The sequence below is a fragment of the Syngnathus typhle genome, linkage group LG10, assembly GCF_033458585.1.
Source record: "Syngnathus typhle isolate RoL2023-S1 ecotype Sweden linkage group LG10, RoL_Styp_1.0, whole genome shotgun sequence".
Taxonomy (NCBI): Eukaryota; Metazoa; Chordata; class Actinopteri; order Syngnathiformes; family Syngnathidae; genus Syngnathus; species Syngnathus typhle.
Window position 1 is genome coordinate 3,759,512 of NC_083747.1, and position 17,133 is coordinate 3,776,644.

The 17,133-nt window shown below is 39.9% G+C and overlaps 1 protein-coding gene across 1 annotated transcript; it reads right to left on the reverse strand.

Annotated features, from left to right (window-relative positions):
• Nucleotides 1-845: 845 nt before the first annotated feature.
• On the reverse strand, nucleotides 846-7,942 carry LOC133161581 (metalloreductase STEAP4-like). Its single transcript, XM_061290166.1, has 9 exons — nucleotides 7,308-7,942; nucleotides 7,124-7,231; nucleotides 6,849-6,919; nucleotides 6,196-6,280; nucleotides 4,245-4,523; nucleotides 4,091-4,185; nucleotides 3,868-4,021; nucleotides 3,615-3,785; nucleotides 846-1,764 (listed from the first exon to the last, which is right to left on the reverse strand). Exons 1-9 carry the CDS (start codon nucleotides 7,542-7,544, stop codon nucleotides 1,504-1,506), a joined length of 1,461 nt encoding a protein of 486 aa, XP_061146150.1. The 5' UTR covers nucleotides 7,545-7,942; the 3' UTR covers nucleotides 846-1,503.
• Nucleotides 7,943-17,133: the final 9,191 nt, after the last annotated feature.

Here is a 17,133-nt window from a genome sequence, read left to right on the forward strand (position 1 = left end):
GCAGTTTATTTACTTTTCCTAGCGAGACATAGATAATCGTGTTAGGCGTATCGCAGTCGTCTAGGTGTGTGAAATTTCAACTCGAGTGGAAATTACAATCCGCAAACCAGCTTGTTTCACAGTTTCTCTGTGCATTATTAGATTCATCGCTTCCCGGGGCAATATTTGAATCTCGTTTAAATCTCAGCACACACGCGCACGCCAACACGGAATCCAAAGGAGGCTAAAATCAACATCAGTTCTTTGGTAAAGTGAGGATAATACAAGAGTGGGCGTACGAGAGATTACAGATTGCGCGAGCAGATAATGCTATTAGATGCCGGATAACAAAGTTTTTTTTTTTTTTTGCATAAATGTTCTGCTCGAGGGCCAACGAGAATCTGATCATGACAGCTGCTGTTTTTGCCACCAAGGCTTCGGTTATCCGATTAACTTCCCTTGCCTGTCACTCTTCACCTGGCCACCAGCTGTCACTGCTGAGCACACCACGCTGAGAAAATTGCTCGATCAAATCGCCCGCTGATTCGACTCATCTGCTCTTATCAGCCTTTTTTTTTTTTTATTAGCCAGACACTCACATAATAGTTGCTAGAAAGTATTTTATCAGTGAAGACGGGATGACGTGTGAATGCGGAATGTTATGGAAATTCCGGAATTTTAACTAATTAGTATTTAATGATTTATCATCACCATCATCATATTAAAATATATATATTTTTTACAATTAAATCAAGTTGGCACTGAGGAAAAATTTGTAATTTTTGGAATTTTAAAGGGGACACGTGATGGAATATTACCTTTTTCATTTTGAGAATTGTTTCTTTATTTTTGCTCACAATTCTGCTAATTTACATCATCATGAGTTTTACAGTCCTCCTCCTACCCAACAAGATTAGGAGCTCAAATAAAATTAACAAATAGCTTAGTGATAACACATTCTTTCCATAATTGAATGCCATGAAATTTAGATTGCGGGAAGATAGCCGACACATGAATATTTGTTGTTTAGGTTCCATTACATGCAGCCTGGAGATATTTATGACATCAATGAGAAAAGATGACAGGGGACAGCATTTGGTAAACACTTAACTCCAGCCGCACTGATTCGTATAACCACAACACAGCGGAATGTTTTCACGCTCTGTTTGCTAAACCCGTCTCTCCTTGTAGCACCAATTTAGACTGGTTGAAGTGTGTTTAATCAAACCTGCTGAGGGAGAGCGCTACACCACGGCGACCACTTTATTCTAATTTGATGCGTGCGTTGCCCTTGAGAGGGAGGAAGATTTGAGAACGAAGCAGCTTCGGGGGCTGCTCCATTTGGGAAGGACGAGGGGGGGAATGATTGCCTCAGTTTATCAAAACAATGTTTGTCGTCGAGGGATGTAAGTCTACTTTTTGACACATTTTGGTGAACGAGGAACAACAAGCACATAAAAAAAGAATGACTCAAATCCTTAGTGTTCTCCAACTCTGATGGTTCACCTCAGATGAATCCAGTGTTCACATATTGGTGGCGTTGCCATGGCCCGTCTCCACGTTCGGGGTTCTCTCCCAGCCCTGGCGGATCCGGGTGAGAGTTCGATCCACGCATGGTAGCAAGATGAGCATTTTGAGAACCAGCACCACCGAGGGGATGATCAGACACAGCATGTAGCCTGGAGGTGTGTACCACTTGTACGTTGAAGGCCGGAGGAATTTGTTCCAGCCGTAAATGTAGCCGTGGGCCGTGCATATGAAAAGGGTCAGGTGGCCCAATTTGGACTGGGAAAAAAAAATGGGCATTTCATTAGAAAAGAAAAAAAAAAACTGGTGCTAAATTAGCCACACACTACACAAAAATCAAGAAAAGTAATAGTTAAACTTTTCACCATTGAGTTTTACGTTTTTCTCAGTATTTGCACATTTTCAGTAATTATATTTATATATATATATACTTTAAATTTCATATTGCAGAGTTTCTGAATTATTTGAACACAATATTCGATCATTTAAAAAAAAATCTCGTGGCCGATACCACTAGTATGTTTATTACAAAAGGCCCCCCCCAAAAACATTTTTAATCATTTTATTTCCTTGAATATAGTAAATTTCTGGCATTTTTATAATAATATTATTTCCAAGTTCCTGATTGAAAAATGACCACAAAGGCGACTGATACCAGTATGAAATAAAACTGATATTATCACCCATCCCTATTATGATAATTCGGAATATTACAGAAAAAACCTGCCTGTATAGTCGGCCTCGAGTTATTTTCGATGTAGAAAATACTCAGGAGCTTTGAACAAATTGATTGTCAACATTTGAAGCCAAACTGACTAACTGGAGTTTTGGGACAAAAAGCTCACAAGCAAACCATTTTTACTCAAGGAGTGAAAATCTCAGGCATTCATTTGTGCAAATAATGTACACGGGGCAAATGTGGCTCATCACTTGTGTTTTTGTCGATGGATAAAACGACTCCCCTGCTGACTCCATGAATAGAAATTGTCACATTAAGTTTTATAGTGAAAACACTCTCGAAAGGTTTCTTTTTTTTTTTTTTTTCCACAGCTGTTACAGAATAATTGTTTTCGGGACCCCCGTGTCCTCCCGTCGTTCGGTTATTGTTAATCACTTAATCGAGAGCATTTCCAACACGACGTTGGCTGGATTCTTGTACAGTTGAATCTTCAGATGAGAATATTAAAGGATTTTATTGTTAATCACAACTGAGAGCCTCAAAGCCTTTTTGCGCCATGGATATTAAAATCCGACGGGTTCCCTTGTTGACAAGCGCGATCACGACGGTAATCTATGCAAATAGGACTCGGTTGTGTCATCTCTTTCTTCCTTACTCAAAGGATCAATTATCTTGACCTTCATCGCCAAATATCTTTTCCCATCAGTACGCCTTTTTTTTTTTTTTTTACACACGCACCCTTGACCTGTATTAGCAAATCTACTCATGTGGGATTTATACCTGCTACCATAATTCAGTTTAATGAATATCTTAACATTTAAAATGCTGAGCCATAGCAAGCAGTCATCCATTGTGTGGGGCCCCTGTGTTAGGGAGTTACTTAACTAGTCACTTGGGAGGAAAGTGCCCGTGACGCATTGCTTTTACAGCACTTTAATAACTCCGATAAAAACTTGGAAATAATTGCGCTTTATCAAAAAAAAAAAAAAAAAAAAACGCCCTAAAAAGAGATTTTACTGATAGGAAGCACAGGAAGAGAACAATGATAACGAGGTACCCTAAAAAATAAAAAATTAGCAGTTTTATTCTCAGTAGATACTGCATTGTCTTTTATAATGGGAAAAAAGAAGATAAAAAAAAGTATGTTATCTTTATATCTTACTGCTTGGTGTGTCCGTAAAAGATTAGATTATTAAGCGTCATGTCTGACAATGTTCTTGTTATGTATACTAATGTAACGTATACTATAAATAGAATTTTTGTTTTGGTGGTCTTGTCGTTTGGTTTTCAGTGGCTTGGAAAGACACTTAAATAAATTAAATAATAATAATAATGATAAATCAATAAAATAATAAGATAATAAAATAAACAAACCCTCAGCTCACTCCTTCCCTCTATTACCATAAAAGACACGCAAGTGTGTTCTGACCTGAACGAAGCTGAACTCCCTCCAGCTGAGCGAGCCTCCCACGGAGGGCAGTGACGTCAGGCCGAGTAGAACGTAAAGAAAGAAGCCCAGGATGCCCAGGACGTAGAACGAGTCCGTTCCCCATGCTTCTGTATAATTAAAATCAAAGGGGGTGGTTTTGTTGTTCTTCATCTAAAACGACAAAGTTGGGAGAGAACAACTTTAACATCCAGGAACAGATTTCTCGTAAATGCGCAGGTCAACTTTACCGTACCTCGTCCACCACACGGGAGATGAGTTTATGTCTCACATTGTAGCGAATAGGAATAATAAACGTATAGATGACGTGGAGAAAAGCAAAGCCCAAAGCAAGCAGGCCCATTTGCTTCCTACACAGCATCCAACGATCCAGCCAGTTTGGGAATCGCCTACAAAACGAGAAATTGAACATGAAGCAATGTGGCGAGTCGTTTCCTTCAAATGATTTGATACCCTACTTGTACTTGGTTCCTCTGTAGAGCTGAAAGAAAGCAGCAACAACTCCGGGCAGGTAGCACAGCGCCAACATGATAAGCGACACGATGGGAAACACCTGGAAAGTGGCAGAAGATAAAAAAAAAAGCACATCACGGTGAACTCAAAAGTCTTCACCTTGTTGGCTAGGGACACCATGATTCTATAGGAGATGTCCTTCCTCTGCTCGACGTAAGCGTAAATGACGTCTCTGATGAGGAGATAGAAATAGAAGAAGGCGGAGAGGCCCAAAGCAATTTGAAGAGGCAGCTTCCACTCGGGGAACAGCCTCAGGGGGAAGTCCTCCAGCTCTTGGGCAGCGGACAGAGACCCCCTGTCCAAAATTGTTAGCCCCAGCTTGGTGGCCACCTCAGCGACGGCCTGCTTTGCCTCTGCGCTGTTGCCGCAAAGGTAAACCTGGCGAGAGATTTGATTCCATAATAAGAAAAAAAGGTAATAATGGCGTGTTATTTTGTTACAATGAAGTGTGCTTCAAATGACTCAGTTCGGTCTTTTATAAAGTCAAATTGATTTTTAAATTGACACAGAACAGTTATTGTTGCCATTTTTTTTTTTTTGGACTTGTAAAGAGGGATCGGACTGACTCAAAGTAGTTTTTTTATGTTAGCTACTAATAATAAGGTGATTACTTCTGTTTCATTTTATTGATTTAAAGGGACAGTGCAGGGTGATGAACGTCAAGTGCGAAAATGTAAACAAGCCAGATTGTATTCAGAGGCTAAAATGTATTTTAGAAAAAAAAACAAATTGTTGTCTCCCCAGTGTTATTGATGATAACGCTCGAGTATACCAATACCAAATACCGATACCACAAATATTTGCACTCTATCGTCAAGGTTTGAGTGCAAAAATATATATTTTTATTATTGTTTTGTATCGTGGAGTTTATTATCAAACCTGTGATAAGGTGATTAAAAACAAGTGTGTGTGTGTGCGTGCGTGTGTGTGTTGGAGGCCGAGAGGCAAGTTTGACAGGCAAGTCAACTGAACAGTTTTCCCCCAGGTGTGTGTAAGTGGACCGGGCAGCCAGCCATGTCTCCTTACATTACTGCGCCGTAACAGCGGGGGACAGCCGACAGACTAAATCTCCATCGGAATATAAATGTGACACAATCACACACACACGCTAAAAAAAAAAAAAAAGAACAGAAAGTGTGCATTTGCACAGCTATTACTTACTCTTAAAGTGTTAATACCGGCACATCATCAACATCTGCATAATTATTCTTTAGACGATTAATTGTCGAATGGTGTTTATAGCAATTAAGAAAAAATAGGCTGCGGTGTTTGCTTCCGACCAGCAGAGGCGCTGTTGAATCAGTTTCAAATCCAGGCGGTTTGCTATCATCCGTTTTATTGCTACGCTTATTCTGCATGCGAATTTAAGAAAATGAGGTGAGACGCTTCCGTTAGTCAGGAAATCAAGTCGGCTGTGTTCACTCCCACAACGGCGCAGATGCCCCTCCCTACCACACAAAAGCGAACTCTACTGCTCACATTTAGACACACTTATTGCATAGATCACAAAAAATAAAAAATGATGACATGATTGACTCATCCGCCATAAACTATAGTTGCACTGGTGCAAGGTGACCACTTTTTTTTTTTATTTTGAAAGAAAATGGAGCACCGCAGTAGTATCAGCAAGTCGAAGGATATTTGTGGATGTGTGTGTGTGCATGCGGGTTGTTTATGTTGCGAAGGATTTGAGGCAGATTCAGGTTTGGTCTCCAGAGGTTCCCACATGTTTGTGTTTTTCCTTTGTAGCTGCGAAGCGAAAGCTGAAATAAACACAGGTCTTTCAACTTTGTAACATGCTAAAGTGTGTTAGCTCGTGTGTTTTTACAAGTGGCGCCCCCGTCTTTGCTCGCATTGATACGGAAAGACGGAAAAATCAAGAACCTTTTCTTTCTATTGGCTTCTTAGATGCTATAGGAGAATTTTGGGCTTCATGAAAAGAGATTGGACTGGAACACACCAAGCTTCTTTATTTTTTGCTCTGTTTTAAGGGCTTGCCGCTAATGTCGTGAATAGTATCGACCTTGATTTTCTCTCTTTCCCCACTCACCTGTTTTCCTGTCAGAAGACCATTCTGCAGAGTCCAGGCCGACAATGTGTTAAGACCTTTCACCACACTTGCTCCAGGGACCAGTCTGGAGAACACACAGCAAAGACTTTATAGCTGACATTTTTTTTTTTCAACACCCCTCTGAAAAAGAGAAAGGGGTGAAAAAAAAATAGAACTGGAAAGGGTGTGAACGTCACAGATCAATGTCTCCACTTTGACTGGATCGAAACTCGGCGGGCTGTCCCGTCGAAGGTTTCGTTTCTTTTTAAACGGGCTCGCGGGACATTTCTGACATGAAATGTTTTTCACAAATACACAAAGAGTTATTTATATCACTTCTTGTAGGTTCTGTGTAGAGGATTTTATGATTTTGTTGTAAAAAAAACTGCATGAAGTATTAAAGTAAGTGTTGTTAGCTTATTGAATATAGATATACAATTTTGAATCCAGAACAGATGGCAGACAATAACACAATACATTATTCAAAAGCATTCCTAGCACACCTACCGGCACCATCACTGTAAACAACAGTGGCTAACGCAATAGTCGTGAAATGGCGCGCTTACAGTATATAACCGTACATTCACCTCTGGACACCCCCCCGAAAAAAATAAAATAAATTTTAGAATGCCAGACAGAAAATATACACTGACCTCTGCAAGTAGGCAGCGTTGGCTTCTGCATACATGTCTTTTTTCAAATTATTACTGAGATCCACCAAAACCTGAGAATGAGGAAAAAGAAATCCATGATTTAATTTGATTTATTTATTTATTTAATATATACCTCACACTGACTGTATCCCGAATGCAGTAAATGAGCCACAAATCATTTCTATTATTTATGTAAAACGTGCTGTGCAGCTGCTAAGTCAATGTTATCAATAATACGCACGTGGCAATGATTACATAACACACCATCAATTTACCTTTCCTTCCAAATAAGGTGCCAACGTCTCCATGAATGTGTAATGCTCTCTGTGAACACAAATGAAGATGAGTCGAGCTGCCTTAGCTGCCGCCTCATGGCTCATCACCTGCGTGGCACAAACATTCACCGAGGTAAATCACAATCATTCCTTCTTGGTGAGCAAAGCGCTTGGTGAGTTTCACCTGAGCTCCTTGAGGCAAGGGGCCGCAGCTGTGAGGTCTTCGGCTGCCGTATACAACCCTGAATCCCGTCTGGAGCATTCTCAGGCCCAGGGAGCGTCCCAAATCTCCCGTCCCAAAAATACACAGCGGCGGTTCCTGCTCTTGGGGCAAAGCCATTTGTGCCCCACTTCCTCCAAGAGCATGCAAGGATACGCTCTCGATTTTGGAATCTTCAGTTAGACCGCTCGTCACTGTCATGTTGAAGCACTATTTGGTTGTCTCCCGGGTTGTTATATAATGCAACATGGACTTGCCTCACCCTTTTTGGTCTCGTCAACATGTGACCATCGAGTCGTGATAAAGGTTGAGCTCGGAGTTTATTACACCACTAATCAACATCTCCCATCACGTGTATTGTAGTGAGCATGTGTTATCTCATTTGGTGTGACTCAACACTCGGATTTACAATCTATGCGTTTAAGTTTGTTTTAATTGACGCTGAGGGATGTTTTTTATTTGGCCAGACTTTGAACGGCAATCAGATGGAACGGAAACGTCGTCATGGACTTTTATACGCTAATTATGCTGTTGCAAAGATAAGAAGGGAAATACGAGAGGGACAATCCTTTACTCAAGTTTATATTTGTTATTTGTCAAATACATTTGCTTTTTGTATCCGAGAATATTATTGAAGAACATTAAATATAGATCTAAACATCTATGATGAGAGTTTCTTAAACATGAAGAAGCCAAATTAGCTTCTGATGATCTAATAATTCATAATATATTTGAAAATATGGCAATTTCTGGGTCTTGTGAACATCCTTGAAAGAATTCCCTGATGTCGTAAAGAATGACAGGCTAATTAAAAACTACTGTCAGAGTCTTTCATATTTAAAAACAATCCTCCCGTGTGGTTAATTATATTCGCCGTTGACCCTGTCAAAGAATTGCACGTTTAATTAGATTGGTGTGTTGTTTTTTTTATGCGGTTGTAGGTTGCGCATGATAAAACCTTAACGTTGAAATGATACATTACATTTGTGTCACTGGAAAAAAATTATTAATTCATGAGGGTGAATGTATTTCGGTCCTTTTTTACACAGTCACTTGTACTTTATGTGAATATAAGTCATTTTAAAATAAATCTTCCCATCTTGCAAAAAAAAAAAAAGAATTATTCCGGTTTCCAGTGCCGCCTTTTTCTAGTCCCACAACTCTCGACACGTTGGAGATCTTGGTCCGCAGATTCATTATCATTTCAAAACCCATTCTTCCAGCCAAGGAGCTGAGCAAAAAAAAAAAAAAAAAAGAATTTGTGCAAATTTAGTACTCGTGTCCCCACGGCGAGCGCATTTGCAAAGTTGTGACACGACACAGATGCAGCGGTGCAGAAATGAAGCGTGGCACATATGTAACTACTTCGTGTGAACACATCGCTTTACTCGACTGTGCGTGTGTGTGTGTGTGTTTACACATATGCCCTAAAATGGGCCAAACGATTGAAGCCTAAAAGTGTTGCATAACATCACCTTCCCTGACAATTTGCTCCTTCCATTCAAAACACAAAGCTCCATTTGCATACTAAGCTAAATTTACAGCACGCCGCCGAGTGTGCATTACCTCGGGAGCTTTGCCACTGAAGTCCATAACCAAAACGTTAATGTCTACCTGAGGGCGGATCGTAGCAAAATGGGAAATCATTTAATGTTGAACCTTCAAGGCATTCGTTGGCTTGTCGCGCTGTTCCAATAGAAGTGATAGATAGAAGATTCACTTGACTCTTCCTTAGGGCCATCTTTCTTTTTCTTCACTTAGTCTTTCCTAAAAAAAAAAAAAATCTTATCTTGTGTGTTCTTTTGGGTTTTTTTCAGGCCACTCTTCTGTAAATGAAAAGACTTTCAATTCGCTGAGCAAACTCAAGTGAAGTTGAAACATAAAGCATACAGCAATTCTAGCCTCAAGGGTCGGATGTAATTCTGAAAATTGGGCCCGGCACTATGGTAACGAGATAATTGCGACTGCTGCACTAAAGTGGATTGACGGATGGATGGATGGATGGATGGATGGATGCGTAGATAAGAAAGAAAGAAAAATAAGAAAGAAAAAAGATCGATCGATATAGATAGATAGATAGATAGATAGATAGATAGATAGATAGATAGATAGATAGATAGATAGATAGATAGATAGATAGATAGATAGATAGATAGATAGATAGATAGATAGATAGATAGATAGATAGATAGATAGATAGATAGATAGATAGATAGATAGATAGATAGATAGATAGATAGATAGATAGATAGATAGATAGATAGATAGATAGATAGATAGATAGATAGATAGATAGATAGATAGATAGATAGATAGATAGATTTGCTTTTAGGAGGTTGCCGATGGATGGATGGATGGATGGATGGATGGATGGATGGATGGTATAAGAAAGAAAGAAAGAAAGAAAGAAAGAAAAATAGAAAGAAAAATAACAGAAATATAAGAAAGAAATCTAAGAAAAACAAGAAAGAAAGTTAATAAAGAAAAAGGAAAGAAAAAAAGAAAACGACAGACAGACAGATAGATAGATAGATAATGTTGCTAGCTAGGCAAATAGAATGAATTTGATTGAAACATCATTATTGTACTGCCCCTGGTTAAACCGTTGTGACAATAATTGCTCCCATTTTCCCCCCTCAAGTTTGTTGCCAGGGTGAGTTCATAAAACCGATAAGAAAACGACATTTACTTTTTTTTGTCTAGGTTGTTTGAAAGGCCAATTAGTGTCTCATTCCAATACGCCCATGGACAGAGTCTGTAGGAACAGCAAAATGCACAGACCACTGTGAGGATGATTAGACTGTATTTATCAATTTGGATGGCTACTCTGTATTAATTACGAAATACATTTTTGTCTTCTGCAATATGCTAGTTGTGTTTACAAGGAATTTCGACTTAGCGCTTCTTCCAGTTCTGTCATGCCTGCTTGTTATGATGATCCGATTGATCTTGATGCTATTAAGTGTGGCTTAATAGGCTTCTGTACTGAGAAAATGGATAAACAATCAACAGAAGAGAAACATCAATATCTTTGTGTAAGGATACAAAGACCATTTTCTCTCTCTCGTCTGCTCACACACACACATACACACATACACACACACACACACACTGCTCTTCAAGATATGAATCCTCTGAAGAGTTCCCCAAGAAATCCAGGGAGAGTTTTTAAACCAACTGAGTATTTTGCGCTTACCTGCAGACATCTTGCGACATTTAAAAGGGGGATGTGCAGTGGGAGGGAATCGCGTCTAACACGAGCTCGTGCTCTCATTTTGAAAATGTCAAAACGAATTTGCACATGTGAAAAGTTCTTCCAAAGCGATGTCGAATCTTCCCGCAGTAATGGAAGATGACACCTAAGCGCAACTAAACTGACTAACAAGTCTTCTTTGTGACCTTTACTGCAATGGAGGAACTATGCAAACATTCTAGGAGTATCCAATTAGCAGATTAAAAAAAAAAAAAAACACAAATGGGATTCTCATTATTTACTGATTTTCGGAAGGGGAATGTGAGAAGAAAAATTCCAGAAAAAAAACAATTATCTGGCCTGGCACCTTAAGTATATTTCATGATGGGTGGCAGTGCCCCCACAGCCCCACCCTCTAGCTGCGCCACTGATTTCAGTTCAAAAACACTATACAGATCATTTTTGTTGCTATTTCTCATGGGAAGAATTTCTAAAATAAATAAAGACTAAATGTAGGTCGACCAGCACACCATATTGCGTTTGACTTTGGAGGTTCGTCTTTCAGACAATGGCCTTCTGCTCTCTTCTGGAAACAGGCCTTGATTGTCTACTCGCCTCCTCACTTCCTTTGGCTTCCAGCTCATGACGTTCTTTTTACCTCCCGATGAATGCGAGCGAACAAAAGGTATTTTGGCCGCCGCGCCGACAGATTAGAGATTAAAATCTGCCATGTATCCATGTCATTGCGTATAATCGTATCCTTGACAAACAGCTGTGGTGTGCAAACGGGCGAGCGTCCACACCGCTCATCTCCCCCTGTGACTGCGGGGTAATCGTCAGCCCCATTACGAGGCTGAATGGGCCTACAGGATTTTTCGCTCCGTCTCCTCAGCCTTACCTTCGCTGGAGCGAAAGAGCTGACGCCAGGAGAAAGCGCTGACGCAGAAGTGCAAGGCGACCCGAATGAGAACCTCATGGCAGGTGAGATTTCTTTCTGCTGGTGGAGGGGGAAACGTGTTTGGATGATTGACGGTGATTTGGGAAATGTCTATCGCCCGTTTCTTTATTATAAAGTTAACAAGGCCCAAATGTGCTAATGAGCGGATGGCATTTGATCTCATTAAAAGGGCCCAGTGGGAGACAATGCCCCGACGTGGACTACAGATTGTTGAAAGATAATGACGTGCCAGCAGGGCTCTTAGATCAGCATCATGGTTACAAGGGTGAACTCGGGCATGGCTCGGGTTGCCGAGTTGGTCACAATGATCATAATTGTCACGTTCAAAAAATCAAATGGAGTCAAGGTCTTGGCGAACTTACAGTGGAGTCAAGTTTTCAAAGTTTTTTTTTTTTCTTTTTTTACTGAGAATTTAGCCAAGCAATTATTCAGAAGACCACTTTTATTTTTTTTAAATTTATTATCATTATTTTATTTTTAGAACCAGTTATTCTCTCGATTATTCCATCGATTAATCGAATAATTAGATAATAGTATTTTGTATTAAGCTATATTATGAAAAACTTTTAACCAATTCATTTAGTGATAAAAAAAAACATCCAAACAATAATTAAGAAGTATCACACGAGTGGGATTGATTTTGTACTCATCAGCCTTGTTGAAAATAATTGAATCACTGGCTCAATTTACTGGCCTTGTTGAAATTAATTAAATTACTGGCTCCATAGTTGTAAGCAGATTTTTGCAAATGTATTTTTTTATCAAAACACAAAAGATAATCAGTCGGCTGTCATGAAGAAATCTGAGAATTATTAAAAGGCAGAACACCGAGGATTTCAACGGCTCAAAACAATTAATTGATTATTTTGAGAATCATATAATTAATTTGACAGCTCTTATTCTTTTACTTAACTACAATTTGTGGCTACTCTCCCCAATTCAGTAAAATGCTATCCTCTGATTAGCTTGCAACCTAATTAGACCTAACCTTGCAACATAATTAGAAAAATCCAGCAACTCGGAACCATTCTCCAATTCTTTGTCTTGCGTTCCTCAGAAGAGAACACGAGGATACATCCTGTCAGAGCTGATAAGACGCGTTACTGTAGGTTTATAATAGGAAAAAGAATTATTCATTGTCTCCTACGCTAATCTCTCATGTCTGTAAAGCAAGAAAAAAAAAACACCGCTGTTTGCTATTCCGTGGGATTCTATTATGTATTATAATTTCTGTAAAGCAAGAAAAAAAAAACACCGCTGTTTGCTATTCCGATTCTATTATGTATTATAATTTCCAAATGTGTATATTATGAAACATTGAGAAAAAAAAATTGATTTGCTGCTGTCACACACACACACAAAACGAGGGGGAGGAGTGACTTAAGTGACTCGACTCAAATCCATGGTGAACCTTCACGCTCGTTTACAATCGCACCCAATTTCAAATGTGGGAGGAGCTTAAGTACAACGTTCAAGAGTTCCAAACCTCTTGTGTTGCTTTACTTTTACGTCATCTGAATGTAAGTGGGTGCGCGTGCATGTGAACGTGTCAGCATATTTGAAAGACTGATGGAAAAATGCAAGCGAGTAAGCATATGCAATGTCGTCCCGGAAGGTGCAAATAATTGATGGCTTGCAGATATCACATATTAGAATTTCATTTTTCGTGTGTGTGTGTGTGTGTGCACATGACACAATGAAGAAAGCAGTTCATGCACACTTGCAGAAGCTGCAATAGGATTACAAAAAAAAAATCACACCGTAAATAATGTGTGTTACGTGAACAGTCCGTAAAGGATACTAACATTTCTATGATTTATCGAATGGCGCTTTTTTAGAGTCTCTATTGTTGCGTTTGTTTGGTTCATTTTATTTGAATAAACAGGAAAAATAGTCCAATTGCTACAACTGACCTTGTAAAGGGCAAAGGAGTAAAATAGCCCATGTACATCAATTGCACTTCATGAATGTGTGTATGAGATATTTGAATGTGTGTGTGTGTGTGTGTGTGTGTGTATGAGCGAGTGTTTTTTCCTTAGAGTGCGCGAAGGTTAATTGCTATGTGACCAAACCGAGAGCAGCGACCTCTGACCTATCGAGGGTAGAGTACGGCCTTGCAGAAGAGAAAAATGAATAATTACATTGCACGTCCTTGCTGATGTCCTTCAACTTGAGCAGAGGGAAGGATCCTGCATCTACTGTCGTGTGGGATGATATTTGAGAAAAAAAACAAAAACAAATAGGACTTGACGGAAATTTATGTATAATCCATTTTAGGACTTGAAGTGATTCGATTGTGGAGAATGAAGTTGGACAAAATATGTTTTGAGATTGCTTTGGTGAGATGGAGCCCAACAAACGTATGTGTGATGTAAGTGTTGGCAAGTCAGTAGCTTAGTGAAGTGAAGTGAGGACGACGTGTGTGTGTGTGTGTGTGCGCTTCATATAGTGAACACAAATCCTCTCTGGCATTGGCCTGGTCACGTATTCTGCCAGGTCGCCTTGGAAATTCCACGAAATAGCCAGACCAATGTCAGAGAGTGTAATTAGTTCATGAGTTACTCTGCCATGGGTTGACATTTAAGTGTCGCTAATGCACAACTCTCTGTGTGTGTGTCTTAATACACATTCCTCTTTACACACGACTCTTAAGCTTGCCACAGACCACAGCAGAACGCGAACAAATTACAGTCAGCGACTCTTATCTGCATATGTTGGGATCGAACCTCGTAAATGGGAAAAACAGCAATCCCTGGTGTTCTTATCGGCAGAGGAAGTTTTCACGCGCCACATGTTTTATTGAACCACACAGCATGGCGTGATTGCCAAGAAAGAAGTGGATTGCCCTGGCCCGTTTAGTTGTATTGTAGTAATTGAAAGAGAAGAAAGGTGAGAGTGGGCATATTTTCAGAGACTGAGCTTTTGCAACAGAGACTCTCCACGCCACCCTTGGATGAAAAAAAAATATATATAGTATATATATGTATATAAGTAAAATAAATAATAAATAAATAAATATAGTAATATAAATATAATATATATTTTTTTATCCAAGCGTGGCATGGAAAGTCTCTGTGTATATATATATATAGATATATATATATATAGATATATATATATATCTATATATATATACACAGAGACTTTATACACGCACACACAAACACACACACATAAACAAAGTAGGTGTGTTGTTGTGCTTTTGTGCACCTTTCACAATGTTAGCACCACGGAGGATTGTGTGAAAGCTGTCATAGAACATCATGGTCCGAAAATAGACAATTCCCAAAAGGGGGCGGGGGGGGGGGCATATGCTGAGCGAAAGATGGTTGAGTAAGCTCACAAAACGCTGCAATTCTTTAATCGATTAATTATCTATTAGCGCTTACAGTAAAAATGCACACATGCATGCACGCAGAAACCCTGGCACGCATCAACATTCATTTTACACAATCTCTTTACAATATTGTGAAAAGAACATCTGCCAAAGAGTGGGTGGAAAAAAAAGTCCTTGAACCAAGTTATCGGCATTAGAATAATTGGACCACAACACCTGAACTGTAGAATGTAAAATATCAACTTTCTATTTTCTTCGTGTGACTCTATCTTGTATCCACACCTACTTTTTCCAGCAACTGCACCAAAAATCAACTTTATCAAAGAAAGTAGTCCTTTTTACTTTTGAGTGACAGATGGATCAAATTCTTCTCAAACTCTCCGCCCCCGTCTCGCCTTCCACTTCCTGGCCCTGTGACACCATTCCTAACGGAGCCGTTTTTAATCCCTCGCCGGTTCCCTTGCGCTCACTTCACTTATTCGGAATTCTCCTCTCGCTCTGTCAGTGTACAGCAACTTCTGGCTGCGGGGTGTGTGTGAGTGTGTACGTGTGCATGAGCAGAGAGAGCGAGACCTACGAGAGCTTTCCTAAATCCCAGGTAAGTGCAAAGCTTTTCTGTGGGAGAATTTCATTTCATCACCTCTCATCCTGCACACAGAGAAGAGGGATAGGAGTTTCCTAGTTATGAATCCAATAAGCAGTGTGTGTGTGTGTGTGTGCGCATTTGTATGAATGTGTGTTTGAGTGTGTGAATGAGAAAGAGCGAGAAGGAGCCTCGTGGGCTGTTTATGAGAGTGAAGGTTACTTCAATAAATTCAAACTGAAGGTTAAATAGAAAAGTGTGTGTGTGAGTTGTATGTGTGTATGTGTGTGTGTGTGTGTGTGTGTATATGTATGTGTGTGTGTGTATGCGTGCGTGTCCGTGCGTGTGTGTGTGTATGTGTGTACATGAGTGTATAAGCGCATGTGTATGTGTGTACATGAGTGTATAAGCGTATGTGTGTACTTTAGTGTATAAGCGTATATGTGTGTGTATATGTGTGTGTGAGAGCGTGTTGTGTGTGTATATCTCTGAAAGGCAAAGTCAAGGTGGGACCGTGTCCCACGATCACATTTATCGTATCTATGCATAACATGCTTGTATTGACATGCTTGCTCCTTGACACGCTTTTTTATACTGTACACACACACACACACACACACACACACACACACACACACACTGCATTGAGCCGGAGTGCTGAGGTCAGCCGCAAATCATTTCAAGTCACCAAGATGAGCAGATTAAATGAAAAGGCCTGCTTGCTAGCCAGCCAGCCAGCCAGCCTCAGCCATGCACATTAAAACAGGAACCAACACACACATGCACATTAACAGACCAAATGGTTTCTCGAGAAGACAGTAGGACCAGAAGTAAACGTTGAATGTAAACAAAAGAGGAGAGCAGACGGTCCAGAAAGCAGCCGTTGGGAAGCAGCTGAGACTGATTCAATTAAAGTGGTCATTGCGCTGCTTTTCCGGCTCCATAGTCTGCCGCCACGAAGAAGATAGGCACCATTGGAGTCTGGCTTCGGATTAATTCACGGCCAACGTGACTTTGTTGGAATATAAACATGTCGATGTGGGCGGTAAAATGGAAAGAAGATATCAAGTCTCCATTTGATGATCGTGAGGATGTCAAGTCTTGTTATGTCATCCATGCAGTCCATGTTTTCAGATGGTATTTCAGATGACGTGAGAAGGATAGAGAAGAAAAATGGGTGCATCAGTTGAGATCCTCGCGACTCTCGGGATGACTAAAGGTTGAGCCAGGACAAGCCTGTAATCCTTCACTATACGATTCACCAGAAAGGAACTGTTCGACCCTTGACGAAAATCCTCTGGACTGTGTCGAGAAGATGATTCCACAGGAGAAGAGCCTGGTAGCTAAAGGCTTGGACTTCCATTTTACTTTAGAAAAAATCAAAATTTGGAATCATAAGTAAATGTAAGCTCTGGGTGAGGAGTGTTTTAATCGGTTGATAATCCAACAGAAGCTCTTTAAGGTACGATGGTGCCTGGTCATGGAGAGCTTCGTATTTAAGAAGAAGGATTTTAAATATAGTAACTTAATTTTATACATAATTTAAAATTCTAGCCGGTACAGAAAATTCTCCTGGGAGGAACTGTTATTTTGTGGGATCCCTCAAGGCTCAATCCTTGGACCCTTTATTTTTTTTCTTCAACCTTTGTATGTTAATCCTTCAGAACACGATTGTCGGATATGCAAATGACACACAGCTATATTTATCAATGACCCCAA

Coding starts and splice junctions, on each gene's coding strand:
- LOC133161581 (XM_061290166.1), bottom strand. CDS start 7,544: ATGACAGTGACGAGCGGTCTAACTGAAGATTCCAAAATCGAGAGCGTA. Junction 7,232..7,307: donor CCTTGCCTCAAGGAGCTCAG/GTGAAACTCACC, acceptor TGTGCCACGCAG/GTGATGAGCCATGAGGCGGC. Junction 4,524..6,195: donor GTCTTCTGACAGGAAAACAG/GTGAGTGGGGAA, acceptor ATCTCTCGCCAG/GTTTACCTTTGCGGCAACAG.